Raw genomic sequence first — 18,598 nt, 5'->3', positions numbered from 1 at the left:
CTGAAAACCACCAGCTCTCTGTATTTAAGAGTCTGATTTTTTGCTCGTTCATTTGTTTTGTTTCTTAGATTCCACATGTAAGTGAAATCATATGATGTGTGTCTTTTTCTGACTTATTTCACTTAGCATAATAACCTCTAGGTCCGTCCATGTTGTTGCAGATGTCAAGATCTCGTTTTTTTATGGCTGAGTGATATTCCATCTCACACACACACCTGCACACATACGCAGCCACCCACCTCTTCTGTATCCATTCATTTGTCAGTGGACACTTGGGTTACTTCCATCACTGGGGTATCGTAAATATTGCATAGGAATGCGTGTATCTTTCAAATTAGTGTTTTTGTTTGAGTAAGTACCCAGTAGTGAAATTATTGGGTCATAAGGGATTTCCATTTTCAGTTTTTTGAGGCACCTCCATACTGTTTTCCACAGTGGCTGCCCCAGCTTGCATGCCCACCAGCAGTGCATGAGGCTTTCCTTTCTTTCACATCCTCCCAGCACTTGTTATTTCTTGTCTTCCTGGTACAGCCATTCTGACAGGTGTAAGGTGATATCTCACTGTCATTTTGATTTGCATTTCACTGGAGATGACGTGTCTTGTTGACCAACTGTATGTTTTTGGAAAAATGTTTAGGTACTCTGCCCATTTTTTAATAAAATTGGTGTTTGGGTGTTGAGTTGTAGTTCTTTATATCAGTGTCTTCTTTCATTCTTCTTCTTTCATTCAGTAAGTTGCCTTTTAGTTTTGTTGATGGCTTCCTTTGGTGTGCAAAAGCTTTTTATTTTGGTAGAATCCCAGTAGTTTATTTCTGCTTTAGTTTTCTTTGCCTGAAGAGACATATTCAGAAAAATGTTGCTAAGGTCAGTGTCCAAGAGATTACTGCCTGTGGGGGCGCCTGGGTGGCACAGTGGTTAAGCGTCTGCCTTCGGCTCAGGGCGTGATCCTGGCATTATGGGATCGAGCCCCACATCAGGCTCTTCTGCTGTGAGCCTGCTTCTTCCTCTCCCACTCCCCCTGCTTGTGTTCCCTCTCTCGCTGGCTGTCTCTATCTCTGTCAAATAAATAAATAAAATCTTTAAAAAAAAAAAATTACTGCCTATGTTTTCTTTTAGGAATTTTATGGTTTCAGGTCTCACATTTAGATTTTTTTTTTAAGATTTTATTTATTTATTAGAGAGAGAGTGAAAGCACAAGCAGGGGGAGCTGCAGGCAGAGGGAAAAGGAGAAGCAGACTCCCTGCTAAGGAGGGAAGCCCAATGGCGGGGCTTGATCCCAGGACCCTGGATCATGACCTGAGCAGATGCCAAACCGACTGAGCCACCCAGGCACCCCTCACATTTAGATCTTTAATCTATTTTGAGTTTATTTTTGTGTATGGTATAAGAAAGTGGTCTGATTTTATTTTTTGGCATGTAGCTGTCCAGTTTTCCCAGTACCATTTATTGAAGATACTATTTGTTTTCCATTGTATATTGACCATATTAGTGTGGGTTTATTTCTGGCCTTTTTTTCTGTTCCATTGATCTGTGTGTCGTTCTTTTATGCCAGTACCATACTGTTTTGATTACCATAGCTGTGTAGTGTATCTTGGAATCTGGGATTGTGATACCTCTGGTTTTGTTCTTTTTCTGGTCCCATACAAATTTTATAAGATTATTTGTTTAGTTCTATGAAAAATGCTATTGGTATTTTCATAGGAATTGCATTAAATCTGTAGATTGTTTTGAATAGTGTGGCCATTTTAACAGCCTTCTTCCAGTCTGAGAGCACGATCCGTATTTCCATGTTTTTGTGCCATCTTCAGTTTCTTTCATCAATATCTTGTATTTTCAGAGTATAGGTGTTTCACCTCCTTGGTTAAACTTACTCCAAGGTATTTCATTCTTTTTGGTATCATAGTAAATGGCATTGTTTTCTTAATTTCTCTTGCTGCTACTTCGTTATTAGTGTATAAAAGTGCAACAGAGGGGCGCCTGGGTATCTCAGTCGGTTAAGCGTCTGCTTTTGGCTCAGGTCATGATCTCGGGGTCCTGAGATCGAGTCCTGCTTTGGGCTCCCTGCTCAGCGGGGAGCATGCTTCTCCCTCTTCCTCTGCCTGCCGTTACCTCTGCTTGTGCTCTCTCTCTCTGTCAAATAAATAAAATCTTAAAAAAGTGCAACAGATTTCTGTGTATAAATTTTGTATCCTGCAGCAGTATGCTGACACTTACGAGTTCTGATAGTTTTTGCATAGAGTCTTTAGGATTTTCTATGTGTAGCATCATGTCATCTGTAAACAGTGACAGTTTTACTTCCTCCATACCGATTTGGATGCCTTTTACTTCTTGTCTGATGGCTGCAGCTAGGACTTCCAGTACTGTTTTGAAGCAAGAGTGGACATCCTTTATTTGTTCCTGATCTTAGAGGAAATGCTTTCAGTTTTTCACCATTGAGTATAATCTTAGCTGTGAGTTTTTCATAGAGGGCCTTTATTATGTTGTGGTTTGTTTCTTCTAAGCCCTCTTTGTTTAGAGTGTTTATCATGAAGGAGGTTGTATTTTGTCAAATGTTTTTTGCATGTATTGAAGGGATCAGATGGTTTTTATTCTTCCTCTTGTTAATATGATCACATTGATTTGCGAATATTGAATCATCCTTGCATCCCTGGAATAAATCCCCTTGATTGCAATGAATGATCTTTTTTGATGTCTTGTTGAATTCAGTTTGGTATTGTTGACGATTTTTGCGTCTGTGTTCATCAGGGATATTGGCCTGTTTTCTTTGTTTTTTGGGGCATCTCTCTGGTATTGGTATCGAGGTAATGCTGGCCTCATAGAATAAATTTGGAAGTTTTCCTTTCTCTTCTATTTTTTGGAGTAGTTTGAGAAAAATAGGTATTATCTCTTCTTTAAATGGTTGGTAGAATTCACGTGTGAAGCCATCTGGCCCTGGACTTCTGTTCGTTGGGAGCTTTTTGATTACTGATTCAGTTTCCTTCCTAGTAACCTGTTCAGGTTTTCTATTTCTTCCTGATTCAGTTTTGGTACTGTATGTTTCTAGAAATTTGTTCTAGGTTGTCCAGTTTGTTGGCATGTAATTTTTCGTGGTGATCTCCTACAATCCTTCGTCTTCTGTGGTGTCGATTGTTATTTCTCCTCTTTCATTTCTGATTTTATTTATTTGAGTCTTCTGTCTTTTTTTTTTTTTTTCCCCCTTGATGAGTCTGGCTAAATAAAGGTTTATCAATTTTGTTCATCTTTTCAAAGAACCAGCCCTTGGTTTCAAAAAAGCCTTTGGTCTTGTGTGTGTGTGTGTCTTTTATTTATTTCCTCTCTAATCTTTCTTATTTTCTTCCTTCTACCAGTTTTGGCCTTTGTTTGTTCTTTTTCTAGTTCCATTTGGTGTGAAGTTAGGTTGCTTATTTGAGGCTTTTGTTGTTTTCTTGAGTATTGCTACAAACTTTCCTCTTAGAACTGCTTTTGCTATGTCCCAAAGATTTTGGATTATTGTGTTTCCATGTATTTTTTTATTTCCTCTTTGATTTCTTCACTTACCCATTGATTGTTAGTGGCATGCTGTTCAGCCTCTGTGTGTGTTTTTCTCTTTTTTTCTTTTTGTAGTTTATATTATACTTCTGTGGTTGGAAAAGTTGCTTGATATGACTTCAGTCTTCTTAAAATATCATTTCTAATAAGTGCTGATTAGAAGCTAATTTGGAGAACAGGTAGTGGTGGAGGAAATGGATTAAAAACGGTGTTCTAATAAGGAAGATCAAACTATGTTGGGTTTTTTTAGTGAACCTTATGATTTCCATAGTTCTTTGTAGAATAATGTACTTTTAAAAGATTTTATTTATTTGAGAGGGAGTTTGTGCACGTGTGTGAGTGGGGGGGGGTGCTGTGGGGGCAGAGGGAGAGAGAATCCCAAGCAGGTGCCCCGCTGAGTACAGGCCAAGTTGGAGCTTGATCTCACAACCCTGAGATCATAACCTGAGCCAAAACTGAGTTGGATGCCTAACCGACTGAGCCACCCAGGTGCCCTTAGAATAATATTTTTCTTAAATGGCACAATTATCAGAATGTTAGAAATTATTCACTTATTGGGGCTCCTGGGTGGCTCAGTTGGTTAAGTGTCTGCCTTCGGCTCAGGTCATGATGCTGGGGTCCTGGGACCGAGCCCCCTCTCAGACTCCCTGCTCAGCAGGCAGCCTGCTTTTCCCTCTTCCTCTTTCTCTGCCTGCCACTCCCCCTATTTGTGCTCTCTCTCTCTCTGTCAAATAAATAAATAAAATCTTTAAAAAATTTACTTATTTATGGCTTGGTGTGTTTGTAAAAAGTATGTGAGACGGTTAACTAAATGTTGTCTAACTGGTGATAGCACTAAACTGAAAAGTACAGTTGCATTAAAGAATGTGCATTTCAGAAAAATTTTCAATAGATTGGAAAAATGAACGAATAATATAAAACTTAATAGAGATGTGTATCATACATTTTAAGATGAGCCTGTCTTGTGCAAAAAGCAAAATATTGACCTGATAAAAATTCATTTGTAAAAAGTCCTAAGAAGTTTTACATCTTCAGAGCTATTCTATGAATCCACATTATAATAGTTCCAAAGAAGCAAATTCGGTCTTAGACATCACTAATAGAAGCATACTGTCATGAACAGGTTAATAAAAAGAATCTGGGGTCCTCCGTACATTATAGAGGGCAACTAGCTTGTTGGGTTTGGTTCTGAGGAAAAGTAGATTTTTAACTAGGATGTTAGAGTCTGTTAAGGAGTTGGTGGGGGAGCTGACTTTGTGGGAACCTCATAGCGCTCTTCAAACATGTCAGTGGTGGCCATTTAGTAAAGGAATTTGGCTTACTTTTCCTTGTTCCAGAAAAACAGAAGTAGGATCAGTGAATAGCAGAGTTTTCAAAATGTGAAGAGAAACTTTTTTTTTTTTTTTTTAAGATTTTATTTTTAAGTAATCTCTACATCTGATGCAGGGCTTGAACCCACAACCCCAAGGTCAAGAGTCCCATGCTCCACCGACGAGCCAGCCAGGTGCCCAGAGAAACTTTTATCAGTTATAGCTAGTTAAAAAATATTCACATCTGTGGGGATATTATCATGATTGGTCATTAAATTAGAAGCTTGTATTATTTTGCCTAGTTGCATGATTTTACTTTTGACAATACACGTGACAGTATATTTTAAAGTATAAAGAGCTATCAAATAATAAAGATAATAAAAGCATCTTAGGATGTATACTTGATCATGGAAAAGGAGCTTTTCATCATTCTCACCTTCTTGCAATTTTTAAATTTAAGGTTTTGTTTTAGTACCAGGTAATGTACAGTGTTACATTAGTTTCAGGTGCACAGAACAGTGACTCAGCACTTCCACACATCCCCCCAGTGCTCATCATAAGAAGTGCCCTCCTCAGTCCCATCACCTGCTTAGCCCGTCTTCACATCTCCCCTCTGATAACCATCACGTCGTCCTTCTTGCAGGTTCTTTCTTGTTTTCTTAAGTGCTTTGTACTTCACTGAAAGGCTTGTGAATTCCATAAGATCTTACCAAAAACCGTTGTCCCACTCCAGAAACTTTGATATTTTCTCATATCTCTGCCCTTGACTCCATCATTGTGGGATTTTTTTTTTTTTTTTTTTAAGATTTTATTTATTTATCCGACAGAGATAGAGACAGCCAGTGAGAGAGGGAACACAAGCAGGGGGAGTGGGAGAGGAAGAAGCAGGCTCACAGCGGAGGAGCCTGATGTGGGGCTCAATCCCATAACGCCGGGATCACGCCCTGAGCCAAAGGCAGTCGCTTAACCGCTGTGCCACCCAGGCGCCCCCATCATTGTGGGATTTAACACTGCCCAGTGGCTGCTTATTAGATGTTATAATGGGTACATTGATTTTAGACTGACTGGTTTATCTGTAATGTTTATATATTTACATTATATTATTATTTTTAAAATTCTTTTCAAGTCCCACGGAGCTGAGAACCCTGAACTTTTGGATGAGATTTATAACAGAAAATCTGTTTTACTGATGACGATAGCTGTGGTTTTATGCTGTAGCCCAGTCTGTGAAAAACAGGCTTTGTTTGCGCTGTGCAAGTCTGTGAAAGAGAACGGATTAGAGCCTCACCTCGTTAAAAAGGTACATGTGGATGAATAATTTTTATTCTCCTTGGGTAACTTTTAAATAATTTAAAAAGTTAAAGCTTATTTTAAAGTGACACTTGGTGAAGACTTGGAGACAGTTTTATTTTTTAGATTGGGAATATTGGAAAGTAGTAACTCTTTAGTGTATGTTTATTTGGATGGAGTATCACTTTTTATATTAAGTATTTCACAGAGTATTCATTGAACTAGCAGGGATGAATGACATCTCATCCAGCCCATGCCCCCTGGAATTGCTTTTATTGAGGAAAACACATGGAGAAAAGAGCAGTAGCAAGTGTTTTCCCTGATAGATTCTGGGTTACAACCTTGGGATCGAGCAGGGCAGAAGTCAAATCCTAGAGCTGTGAAACATTTAATCTGCACGACTAGGGAAGGAACACTTGGGTCCAGTCGTGCAGGGGCATCAGCACAGTATTGTAGAATCGTTTGCCTCTGCCCTGTTCCACCACCTTGGAAAGTTCCAGACCTTTCCATTGCAGATGTTCATGTGATGAACGAGTGATAGATCACCGATAGAGCATTCAGGATTCTACCAGCATGATTTTCATGAACTGAATAGTAGGCCAACCTGTAGGTAATCAGTCTTACACAAGCTAATCTTTTACCTCTCCATACTAAAATGTTTTTTTTTTTAAGTGTACTACTACACTACCAAATTATTATTTTTTAAGGATTTATTTATCTTAGTAGGAGAGGGGTAGAGGGAGAGGAGAAGAGAATCCCAAGGAAACCTCCTTCCTGCCTCCCCCCCGCCCCCACCCAGTGCAGAGCCTGACTTGGGTCTCCATCTCATAACCCTGAGATCATGACCTGAGCCAAAATCAAGAGTCAGGTGCTTAACCGACTGAGCCACCCAGGCTCTCCTATATTACCTAATATTATAAGTGGATTATAGTGGTTGGATTTTTCTCACTTAGACTTAGGACTGAGAAGAATTACTATTTTACTTGAGACCTTCCTTTGAAATATAATGAAAGATTGAACATTGCAATATATTTTTCCATTTCTATTCATTTAACATTTATTAATAAGTGTTTGCTGTGTGCCATGCTCGGTGCTAATTATGCTAAATACGGTTTTTTCATTTAGTCTTTCTGAAGTCTAGGTACTTTTATTATCCCCTTCTCCTAGATGAGAAAATCAAGCAATAGAATGGTTGAGTGATTGCTTCAAAGTTATACTGTAAATAAAAGGATTTAAGTGATTTATTTTTTCATTGGTTTCTTAAAGCATTGACTTCTTTCTGGTTTGCGCAGGTTTTAGGGAAAGTTTCTGAAACTTTTGGATACAGACGTTTAGAAGACTTTATGGCTTCTCATTTGGATTATCTGGTTTTGGAATGGCTAAATCTTCAAGATACTGAACATAGCTTATATTCTTTTCCTTTTATTTTACTAAACTACACAACCGTTGAGGATTTCTATAGGTAGGTCTGTTTCATATGGCACATATGAGATACGTTCATTTTAAAATAAGATGGAAGTGTTTGGCAGCCCCCTCCCCCCACCTTACATACACACACACATACACACACACACATGGAGCTAGGAGGCTGTGTAGTAGGAGCTGCAGGGCTGCTTGTTTGAATCGAAGTGTATAGAAAGGAATCACTAGACTTAGGATCCAGTCCCAGCTGTGCCAGTAATGAGCTATGTGAGTTTGGGCAAGCCATGGAAACAGCCCCTGGGCCTTGGTTTTTCAGTGTATACGCTAAGGGAATTACACAGGTCTTTAAGGGCTCTTTCAGCTTTAATGTTTGATAATCTTCCCTATGACAAATCAAAGATAAACTGTCCTTGCTGTTGCTTGGCTATGGACCATTTGTCATTGTTTTTATTAGATTTAAACTTTAATGTAAAAATATTTATTTTGCAAACTCCAAACTCTTGAGAAGAAAATTTTGAAAACGGAGAGGTTTGGAACAACTAAAGAATAATGTTTAGGTATCAGGATGATGGGAAAACAGTTCATGATTGTTTGGTGGCCTTTGTTCTTTCATTTTGGCAATAACAGTATTTACATTGGTAGTTTGAATTTGTAAATTTCTTTCACATTTCATTTTACATAAATGAAGTGATTTTTGCATCAGTCGGTTATGCAGAAGAAATAAATTCAGTTCACACTTTTTTTGATCATGGAATGAGGGTGGTCTGTTCTCAGATCTGTTTCTTGTATTTGATTATTTAGAATCTATTTAACTTCATTTCTCCACTTACAGAATTAAGAATGCTTAATGATCTAGATAAAATGACACTCTAATGCTTAAGTAAAGCATTTTATTATTTTAAAAGCTATATTTTAAAATTTGATTATGAGAAGTTATATATAAGATATATTTCAAAATTTTATATTTTCAGATCATGTTACAAGGTTTTGATCCCACATCTAGTGATTAGAAGTCGTTTTGATGAGGTGAAGTCCATTGCTAATCAGATCGAAGAGGATTGGAAAAGTCTTCTAACACATTGCTTTCCAAAGATTCTTGTAAATATTCTTCCTTACTTCGCCTACGAGGGTACAGGAGACAGTGGGATGGCACAGCAGAGAGAGACTGCTACCAAAGTCTACGATATGCTTAAAGATGAAAATTTACTAGGAAAACAGGTATGGCTTCACTTTTACCTACTTATCCTCTAAGTCTTTCCTTTTTTTCTTTTCTTTTCTTTCTTTTTTTTTTTTAAAGTGGGCTCCAGGTCCAACGTGGGGCTTGAACTCATGATCCCTAAATCAAGGGTCGCATGCTCTACCAACTGAGCCAGCCAGGCTCCCCATCCTTATCATCCCCTAATTCATTGGAGATATAACTTTAAAGTTTTAAGACTACTCATCATCACTTGTGCAGTGAAACTTAATATGTAGTAATCCCTGTCTAGCATAGGCAATCCGTGAGTTTTTTTATTGTTGCTGTTACTGCAGTGTTCTCTCTTTTGATTGGCTTTTAAATGAAATGTTTTGAATCAAATTTTAAAAAACCTTTGGAATTATTTTATTGACTTTTCCTTTAAATTTTTTTTAATTAATTTTTTTGGGGGTCTGCAAAAAGGTGGTTTTATTAAAGCATGGAGACAGGACCTGTGGGCCAAAAGAGCTGCTGCCCCGGGATTGTGAGGAGCAACTAATTATATACTTTACGGTTGAGGGGGAGTAAAGACAAAGTGAAGTTCCAAAAGGATTTTCATATGCTAAAGAAGACCTGGGGAGGCCTGGCTGTTGTCAGCTGAGGTTGTTTTTCCCTTTAGCAAGGCATTAACGTTAAGACAGTTGGGAGTTTCCTGCAGGAATGTTATACTCTGCCTATCTCAAGTATTTGTCATTGGGCTGCAGGTTAAAAGGAAGTTTAGTTTTGTCTACATTTCCTTCTGTCTTTGTTTCCCACATCATTCCCCCTGAACAGTTTTGACCCTTAAATCGTTAGGGTTGCTGGGGGTAGAAGGTCTTATCTCCTATAACTTCTTCCTCCTAAATAGGGGCTTAGAGATGTCTCTACCTATGGGTTAACATTGGTTAGGTGGGGAAATTTTTTTTTTTTTTAAGATTTAATTTATTTATTTGAAAGAGAGCGTGAGCGGGGGGAGGGGCAGAGGGAGAGAGAATCTCAAGTAGACTCCCTGCTGAGCACAGAGTCCAGTGGGGGGCTCGATCTCACACCCCTGAGATCATGACTCTTGAGCTGAAATCAAGAGTCTGACACGTAACTAACTGAGCCATCAGACGCCCCAAGTGGGAAATTTATACATTGGAGTTACCAAAGGCAAAGGCCGCCAATCCAAGGTAGACAACATTTATGAACCTCCTTGAGTAGAAACAATCGTCTGTCAGCTGGAAGTTATGGCAGCGAAGGAGTCACAGCACCAGCAATGGCAACAAAATAATGTTAATATTATGAAAAAGAGAAGCCTGAATAAAAGACCTTTGGTAGTTGGCCATAGTTGTCCTCCAGTCCACAAGCTTCAACCAATCACTAAAGGAAAGTGAGAGATGTAAAGTGTTGCTTTGAGCACTCCTGTTACATTTTGATGACATCTGGAGTATATACACCACATTCTGTTTTTATGCTAGGACTTGTTTCACCTTGTGCAGCAATGAAATTATCTTAATGCCATTTTCAGAGTTATTTGAGGCCTTAATGGATTAGCAAGTGGTGTTAGCCATCATATACTCTTTTGTTTTGCAAACAATTAGGTAATTAATAAGAGGCACCTTTATAGAAGCAAAAGAAAAAATATAGTTTAATGGTTAGAGCAAATTAGAAACCCGGTGTTGAGTCTCAAGTGCTTAAAATCTAATATCTTCAAAGATGTGTTGTTGAAACACTTTTTCTCTATAACAACCCTTGTTTTTAATCAGAGATAGCCAAATGAAGGCTAATTCGATTGTAAAACAAGTTCCTATTTTAACAGAATTGTCCTAATAATTTACATAAGCCAGAGTACTGATTGATCACGTAGATCTTTTAGAATCTGCTTTCCTGGAGCTTATTTTTATAAGGGATCTCGATTGAACTTTTAGTAGCCTCTATAAGCCAGAAGCCAAGCAAAGTTCTTGCCATCAGACATGCCTGCAATACCTGTAGATTTGGCCGAATACCTCTTCTCGAGGTCCCCAAAGTAGCCTTAGGTTCCTGCACCTGCCAGGGAGTGACATTCTTTACTCACCTGGTAAGGCTGCTGGGAACCCTGTAAGCAAGGTGTCAGGCCAACACTTCCACGGGGCTTTATGGCTCCAGGTTTCATAAAGTCAACCTTAGTTCCTTAAAGCTGTCTGGTCATATCTGAGTCTATGCATGTCTCTCAAATATGACATTCCAGTTAAAGCCTTGGTAAAATAACCAGTATTTCCAATGGTGTCCTCTTGGAAGGAGAACAGATTCTTCTTGAACTTAATGCAAATGACTGTGATTGCCCTGTAGTAAAGAATGCTTACTGGGAGTTTCTGAATTTCAGAGGGTTCAGGTAGAAAGAAAAGTTAAATGCTTCAGTTTGTTTACAAATAAATACTTTATTACATTTCTGTAGGTCGTAGATATCTTCAAGGAAAGGTCCTTTAATCTGGTAGAGTAAACATTAGAGAACCAGCAATGTTTTGTTTTGTTCTGTTTTTTTTAAAGATTTTATTTATTTGATGGGGCGCCTGGGTGGCGCAGTTGTTAAGCGTCTGCCTTCGGCTCAGGGCGTGATCCCGGTGCTCTGGGATCGAGCCCCACATCAGGCCTCCACTAGGAGCCTGCTTCTTCCTCTCCCACTCCCCCTGCTTGTGTTCCCTCTCTCGCTGGCTGTCTCTCTCTGTTAAATAAATAAATAAAATCCTTAAAAAAATAAAAATAAAAAAAATAAAGATTTTATTTATTTGAGAGAGAGAGCGCACGCTCCTGCCCACAAGTGAGGGGAGGGGCAAAGGGAGAAGCAGACTGTCTGCTAAGCAGGGATCCCAACTCTTGCTGGACCCTGAGGTCATGACCTGAGCCAAGGCAGCCACTTAACCCACTGAGCCACCCAGGTGCCCCAGGAACCAGCAATGTTTCAAACAAGAGTTAGAAAAATCATCCACATTACTAATTCTTGTGCATTTTGAATGCAGCTTTTTAGTTAGTTCTGGAAATTCTACCAATTTTAGTTTTAGGATCTTAAAGATATCAAAAACCTGTATTTGTCAAAAGCCCTTTTTATGAATCTCCTTGAAGATGAAACACATGTTGCAAGAGAATAAGAATGATTGTAAATGAGAAAAGACTCCAAAATGGACGTGGTTAAAGATCTGATGAGAGGGACGCGTGGGTGGTTCAGTCGTTAAGCACCTGCCTTGGGCTCAGGGAGTGATCCCAGGGTCCTGGGATCGAGCCCTGCTTCGGGCTCCCCCCCGGGAGGCCTGCTTCTTCCTCTCCCACTCCCCCTGCTTGTGTTCCCTCTCTTGCTGGCTGTCCCTCTCTCTGTCAAATAAATAAATAAAATCTTAAGAAAAAAATCTGATGAGACGTTACCATATAGCTGGCAAGGACATCCAGTTACTTCTGTGAAACCTAACACCTAATAATTAGAGCATCAAGTGATGACCTTATTACCAAAACATTAAAACTTCAGGAGTTACATATATTCTCTAGAACAGTTACAGTATTTACCCAAACATAACCTAAGGCTGATCATTATTTGTTAAACAGTGCTTCCAGAGTAACTTAACATACCAAATAAAAAGGCCTAATGAGCTAGAGACTTCATTTACAATTTAAGTACTGAGAGGTTTATTAAAAGACCTTAGAAAGTTATAAATCACATGCCTGAGTAGTGGATTATAGATCATTACAAAGTTTAAAACGTAATTATTTATTTAACCAAGGTGGCAGAAAGAAATTCCAAAGGCACATGTGTAGGGTTATATAGTTATTAGCAAAACTTGGCTCCTTTAATATTTAGAAATTGTAACGAAGTGATCAAAGACTTGATGAAGACAAAACATAGAAACTGTTCCAGGGGCAGACAACAGAAGATAACCGCAGTATACATTTTCTTATCAAGTGCAAACCAGCAATTCAAGAAAACCGTCTTTGAACAGAGAAAAAAGCAAAATTTCAATCTTATACCGATGTACTGTAATATCCATCTGTTTCAACTTTAGTCCTGACCACATATAAAGTTCTGTTTCAAAAATTTCCCGTCATAAACCTTCTACAGCTTTTTCATTCAAAGTTGTTTCCCTTATTTTCCGTCAATCTTAATTATATTTAGCAGAAGAATTTTAACTCTTAGAAACCTTGGTCTCCAGTGAAGACTACAAAGAAACTTAATTGTGAACTGTCAGACCAGACAGTGGTGGCAACTTTATGAATTTATTAACCACAAAGCATATTTTCAAACACTCAAATATTCTTCGTTTCCCTGCAATAAGAAGCCAAAAACACAAACCTACCTTCAATAAGTAAGTAGGTAAATCAATGCTTTAGTATCTTATTTCATTTGTAAAAGACCTAGATGTCCAGTGAATTCAGTGCCGTTTATTATCCAAGCAAAACTTTAAAGTCTTAGGTTACCAAAGACTATCTTACCCGTTACCCATGAAAACTTTGAGACAGAAAATTAATCATCATTTTAAGTCATCCTTTTGCTAAAAAATTACAACGGGGTTAATACGAGCTTATTTGACCTTTAGCAAACCTAGATAAAAGTTTCATATTTAATGCTGATAACTCTAAAGACTTGTCTATCTTAATTAAACCAACAAACTTAGCTTAAATACCAAGTATATTCCACCTGTGTCCACTTGAAAATTGCTCAATTTGTTTCCCCTTAAAATTTATTCTAATTGGCAGTGATAAATGAATGCAAACCGATGTTAAATTCAAGCAGTACTGAACAGTGTATAGAAAGTGTTCCTCTTTACTTTTCAAGAAGTATGATCTCAAGTTCTCATGCCCTGCTCTTTCTTTTTTTCATGAGACTGACTACATGTAATAATTTACTTATGAATCATGTTCATTTTTTATCGGTCTTCTCTGCTATAAGTACTCTGAAAGTAGGATTTTTTACTTTTTTCTTTTTTCCCATTTGATAAAAGATGGGGTTAAGTGAAAAAGAATCTAACAACTTCTGTTTGTTTTGTAGTAATTTAGACACATCCAAAATTATTTGAGGGAACTTACATAAACTTTTTTTAAGGTAAAAGAGTATTGGTTACTCTCAAGTTTTTTTTTTTTTTTTTTTTTTTTTTTTGATGTAAGTAAGGGATGACTAACCAAGGTTGGCTGATGTTAAAATTACGATTGGATAAACTTCTAGAGACTTTTTGTTTGCCCAGTTACTGTATTGAACCAAGAATGGAGCACGGAGTTTCTCACTCGCCTAGGTAGACCACTGCCAGTCAGAGCTAGTTCTAAGTCAATATGGAGGGAAATGAGGAGCTCCTTTCTCAAAAGACAGTTGGAACAGAATGTTGGTGCTCCAAAGGTTATGGAATTATGAAAGACCCTGCTTTTATCCCCTCATAGGCATCTCCCTGCTTCTAAGTAGGCCTAGTCTTACTACTTTTTAAAATGTATTCAAACTAGGGACGCCTGGGTGGCTCAGTGGGTTAAGTGTCTGCCTTCAGCTCAGGTCCTGATCTCAGGGTCCTGGGATTGAGTCCTGCATTGGGCTCCCAGCTCAGTGGGGAGCCTGCTTCTCCCTCTGCTTGCTGCTCTCCTTGCTTGTGCTCTCTCTCTCACACAAATAAATAAATAAATAAAATCTTTAAAAATAAAATGTTCTAAAAAAATATATGTTCAAACTAAAAGATAGCAATTTGCAGTTAGAGTAAGTCTAGGAGGGGAAAATAATTACATTGAGGCCTGATTGAAACATCAGTGCGAAGAATGGAGAGAGGCAAACTTGAATAATAATTTCTTCGCGTCTTGGTTAAAGACCTAAATTCTTGTTAGTCTCAGTTCCATTTGGCATTAAGTTTTTCGTTTGCTTTTTCTCTGGTTCTCTAATATGCACTTTCTCTGAATCAATCTTGTAGATTCTGTTCTGTGCATAAGTGCTGGTACAACTATTATTAGTCTGGGAGCCTCTAAATCTGTCAGTTGTCAGTTATCAGCCCGGAATAGTAACAGTTGCAACATTGGTTAGCTGTGCTTAGACATCTGCATAGTTTATATGTCCCTTAGCTAAACATTACAAGTCGTGCTTGTTGTAGAATGATACCAAACTCATGAAGCCACTTGTCAATGTATGTGTAAGGAAATGCATTAATGTTTCCTCTGATATTAAACACACATGGCCAGTTTATCCTTCCTTATCCCAGATATACTTTGAAATGAGGCTGGATTCTTAAAAGGGCTGAAACCTTGGAAATGATGACCTGAATGACTGATGTATGAGCCTGAGGGAAAGACTAGGATCTTTACATTCGATTTCTTTCTTGCCACATTTTCAGCTGTTTCTGTTGTGAGGAAGGGTGTTTTTAAATCTCCTTGTGCACCAAGTAAATCAGCCATTTACCTTTTAGTTTAGAGCACTGTAATTCCTTCCGTGGAGAGCTGATCGATCCACCTTTAAGCCTCCACGATTGCCATTCATTTGGGTGAGGTATAGTGGAGCAGACCCCTTGTTTATAGTTAGAGAATTTATGTCCTGTGTGAGGCCGCAGGTAACGGGAGGTGGATGGTTGAGAACCTGCTTCTCTCCGGGAGGATTTCAGTTTACTATTGATGACGGGCAATGTGGGTAGCAGCTAGGCTCCGATTTTGGGATATCAGCCAAGTAGAAATCTAGGGAAAAGTCATGCAGGGAAAGTCACAGGCAATTCTTACTAGCAAAGTATTGTTACATGAGATAGATTTTTCCAAATAAGAGTGAAATGCAGATTGAGAAGCAGTGTAGGTCAGTGGGGAGTTTGGTTGGCAGGAAAATTACTAGGTTGAGGAATTCAGTGCTACACCTGAAGCCTTAGTCAATTAAAATGATTCTTTACAATTATTTTTTAAAATGATTTTATTTATTTATTTGAGAGAGAAAGAGAGAGTGAGAGCCGAGTACAAGCCGGGGGGAGAGGCGGTGGGAGAGAGAGAAGCAGGCTTCCCCCTTGGCGGGACTTGATCCCAGGACCCTGAGATCATGACTGAGCCCCAGGCAGATGCTTCACAGACTGAGCCACCCAGGCGTCCCTGATCCTTAAAATTAAACAAGAGTCAGATTAAGGGAGTCTTGTTTGGTGTGATTCCCTTACCTTCCTCTCAGGCTACAGTTGGGTGCATATTGGAAAGAGTGAGCTCCGTGTCTTGCACATCTTAGGTCTTTGGTTATCTATTTCCTTTGTTAGTCACTGATTAATTTTGGAAATGATGCAATAACATTAGCCCTTGAACTGTCTTAAAGGTCACAGACATAAAAACTTAAATGTTATTTTAATTTTGTATCCTTACAGATTGATCATTTATTCCTTAGTAATTTGCCGGAGATCGTTGTGGAGTTATTGATGACGTTACATGAGCCGGCAGCTGCAGGCACCAGCCAAAGCACGGACCTGTGTGACTTCTCAGGGTACGGGTATTTCAGACTGAGGGAATGCGCGGCAATTTCAGAATTTTCTTGGGAGGTTTATTGGTTGACACCTTCAAATGTGTATTTCAGTTTTTAGGCACGTGCTGTGTTTCTTGTGTAAGCTACACGAGAGCACCTTACCAGGCTCACTGTATGAAAAAGTAGTAATATTTACCGAAGTACTTTCGCATGATAAATTCATTTGATATAAAGAGTTCCTGATTGCCAGTCTCAGAATATTAGTGTGTTTGCAGTAGGAGCCTAGAGCTTTAATTCACACCTGAAGTGATACCAAGGCTTATTGGTAGAATTTCCATTAACATATGAAAGATTTCTTAAGCAAATCACTTAAAATGAAGTCCTAGAGGGTAAAGGTATTTAGATATTCTGACTGATAACATATAGAAAGTGATAAGCCATTTGTGATTTTATTAAAAGCCTAGTTTTTCAGTGGGAGAGTAATTTTAGAATGTGGGGTTATTATCTGAATTTTCTTTCTGTAACTTCAACAGAATCTTTTTTTCTCTTAATAATTTTGTTCTGAAAATAAGGACTGTTTCCGTTTCCTGTAACTCTTAGGGATTTGGATCCTGCTCCTAATCCGCCTCATTTTCCATCACATGTGATTAAAGCAACGTTTGCCTATATCAGCAATTGCCATAAAACCAAGCTTAAAAGCATTTTAGAAATTCTTTCCAAAAGCCCTGTAAGTACACGTTACTATTATAACTGAAGAGAGAATTCCTTCTTTTTCAGCTAGAAAACCTGTGTAAGTACATCTTAAAAAGAAAAAAAAAAAGTGAAAACTCATCTGAATAAATTAAAAACACTCATTTATAAGTTTATATCTTGGTATTTTACTTGTCGATATTAATTGAAATATGTCATATATGAGGCCTGAATTTCATGATACTTCAGTCATATATTGGTTTGGGGAGTATATATTTTTTAAAATTACTGTTTGCTATCTGAAAACTAGATAAATTGACAGCAGTTGAAGATACTAATTTTCTTAATAAGACTAATATTTGCCTTTGATATCAAGCCAAAACAAAATTCTGTAATTTATTTTATTTTATTTTATTTATTTTTTTTTAATGATTTTTTATTATATTATGTTAGTCACCATACAGTACATCCCCGGTTTCCGATGTAAGGCTCGATGATTCATTAGTTGTGTATAACACCCAGTGCACCATGCAATACGTGCCCTCCTTACTACCCATCACCGGTCTATCCCATTCCCCCACCCCCCTCCCCTCTGAAGTCCTCAGTTTGTTTCTCATAGTCCATAGTCTCTCATGTTTCATTCCCCCTTCTGATTACCCCCCCTTTCTTTATCCCTTTCTTCCCCTACTGATCATCCTAGTTCTTATGTTCCATAGATGAGAGAAATCATATGATAGTTGTCTTTCTCTGCTTGACTTATTTCACTTAGCATTATCTCCTCCAGTGCTGTCCATGTTGTAGCAAATGTTGAGAACTCGTTCTTTCTGATAGCTGAGTAATATTCCATTGTATATATGGACCACAACTTCTTAATCCAGTCATCTGTAGAAGGGCATCTCGGCCCCTTCCACGATTTAGCTATTGTGGACATTGCTGCTATGAACATTGGGGTGCATATGGCCCTTCTCTTCACTACGTCTGTATCTTTGGGGTAAATACCCAGTAGTGCAATGGCTGGATCATAGGGTAGCTCAATTTTTAACTTTTTAAGGGACCTCCACACTGTTTTCCAGAGTGGCTGTACCAACTTGCATTCCCACCAACAATGTAGGAGGGATCCCCTTTCTCCACATCCTCTCCAACAATTGTTGTTTCTTGCCTTGTCTATTTTTGCCATTCTAACTGGCGTAAGGTGGTATCTCAGTGTGGTTTTGATTTGAATTTCCTTGATGGCTAATGATTTTGAACATTTTTTCATGTGTCTGTTAGCCATTTGTATGTCTTCATTGGAAAAGTGTCTGTTCATATCTTCTGCCCATTTTTTGATTTGTTTATTTGTTTCTCGTGTATTGAGTTTGAGAAGTTCTTTGTAGATCTTGGATACCAGTCCTTTATCTGTAGTGTCATTTGCAAATATATTCTCCCATTCCGTGGGCTGCCTCTTAGTTTTTCTGACTGTTTCCTTGGCTGTGCAGAAACTTTTAATCTTGATGAAGTCCCATAAATTCATTTTATCTTTTGTTTCTCTTGCCTTTGGAGATGTGTCATGAAAAAGGTTGCTTTGGCCGATGTCGTAGAGGTTGTTGCCTATGTTCTCCTCTAGAATTTTGATAGATTCCTGTCTCACATCAAGGTCTTTCATCCATTTGGAGTTTATTTTTGTGTATGGTGTGAGAGAGTGGTCAAGTTTCATTCTTTTGCATGTAGCTGTCCAATTTTCCCAGCACCATTTATTGAAGAGACTGTCTTTTTCCC

The 18,598-nt window shown here is 38.3% G+C and overlaps 1 protein-coding gene across 3 annotated transcripts in view; it reads left to right on the top strand.

The window, feature by feature from the left end:
- The window catches only part of LOC123792533 (serine-protein kinase ATM), a 126,395-nt gene that overhangs the window by 41,487 nt on the left and 66,310 nt on the right, over positions 1 to 18,598 (top strand). For all 3 annotated transcript variants that reach the window (XM_087868467.1, XM_087868466.1, XM_045797711.2), the window contains 5 exons: positions 5,965 to 6,138; positions 7,421 to 7,590; positions 8,522 to 8,768; positions 16,059 to 16,174; positions 16,754 to 16,880. In XM_087868467.1, the coding sequence (XP_087724593.1) occupies positions 5,965 to 6,138; positions 7,421 to 7,590; positions 8,522 to 8,768; positions 16,059 to 16,174; positions 16,754 to 16,880 (834 nt within the window). The remainder of the gene's footprint in view (positions 1 to 5,964; positions 6,139 to 7,420; positions 7,591 to 8,521; positions 8,769 to 16,058; positions 16,175 to 16,753; positions 16,881 to 18,598) is intronic.

This window comes from Ursus americanus, chromosome 16, assembly GCF_024610735.1.
Source record: "Ursus americanus isolate L20-20 chromosome 16, mUrsAme1.1.p, whole genome shotgun sequence".
Taxonomy (NCBI): domain Eukaryota; kingdom Metazoa; phylum Chordata; class Mammalia; order Carnivora; family Ursidae; genus Ursus; species Ursus americanus.
This window is presented reverse-complemented; position numbering and strand designations above follow the sequence as displayed.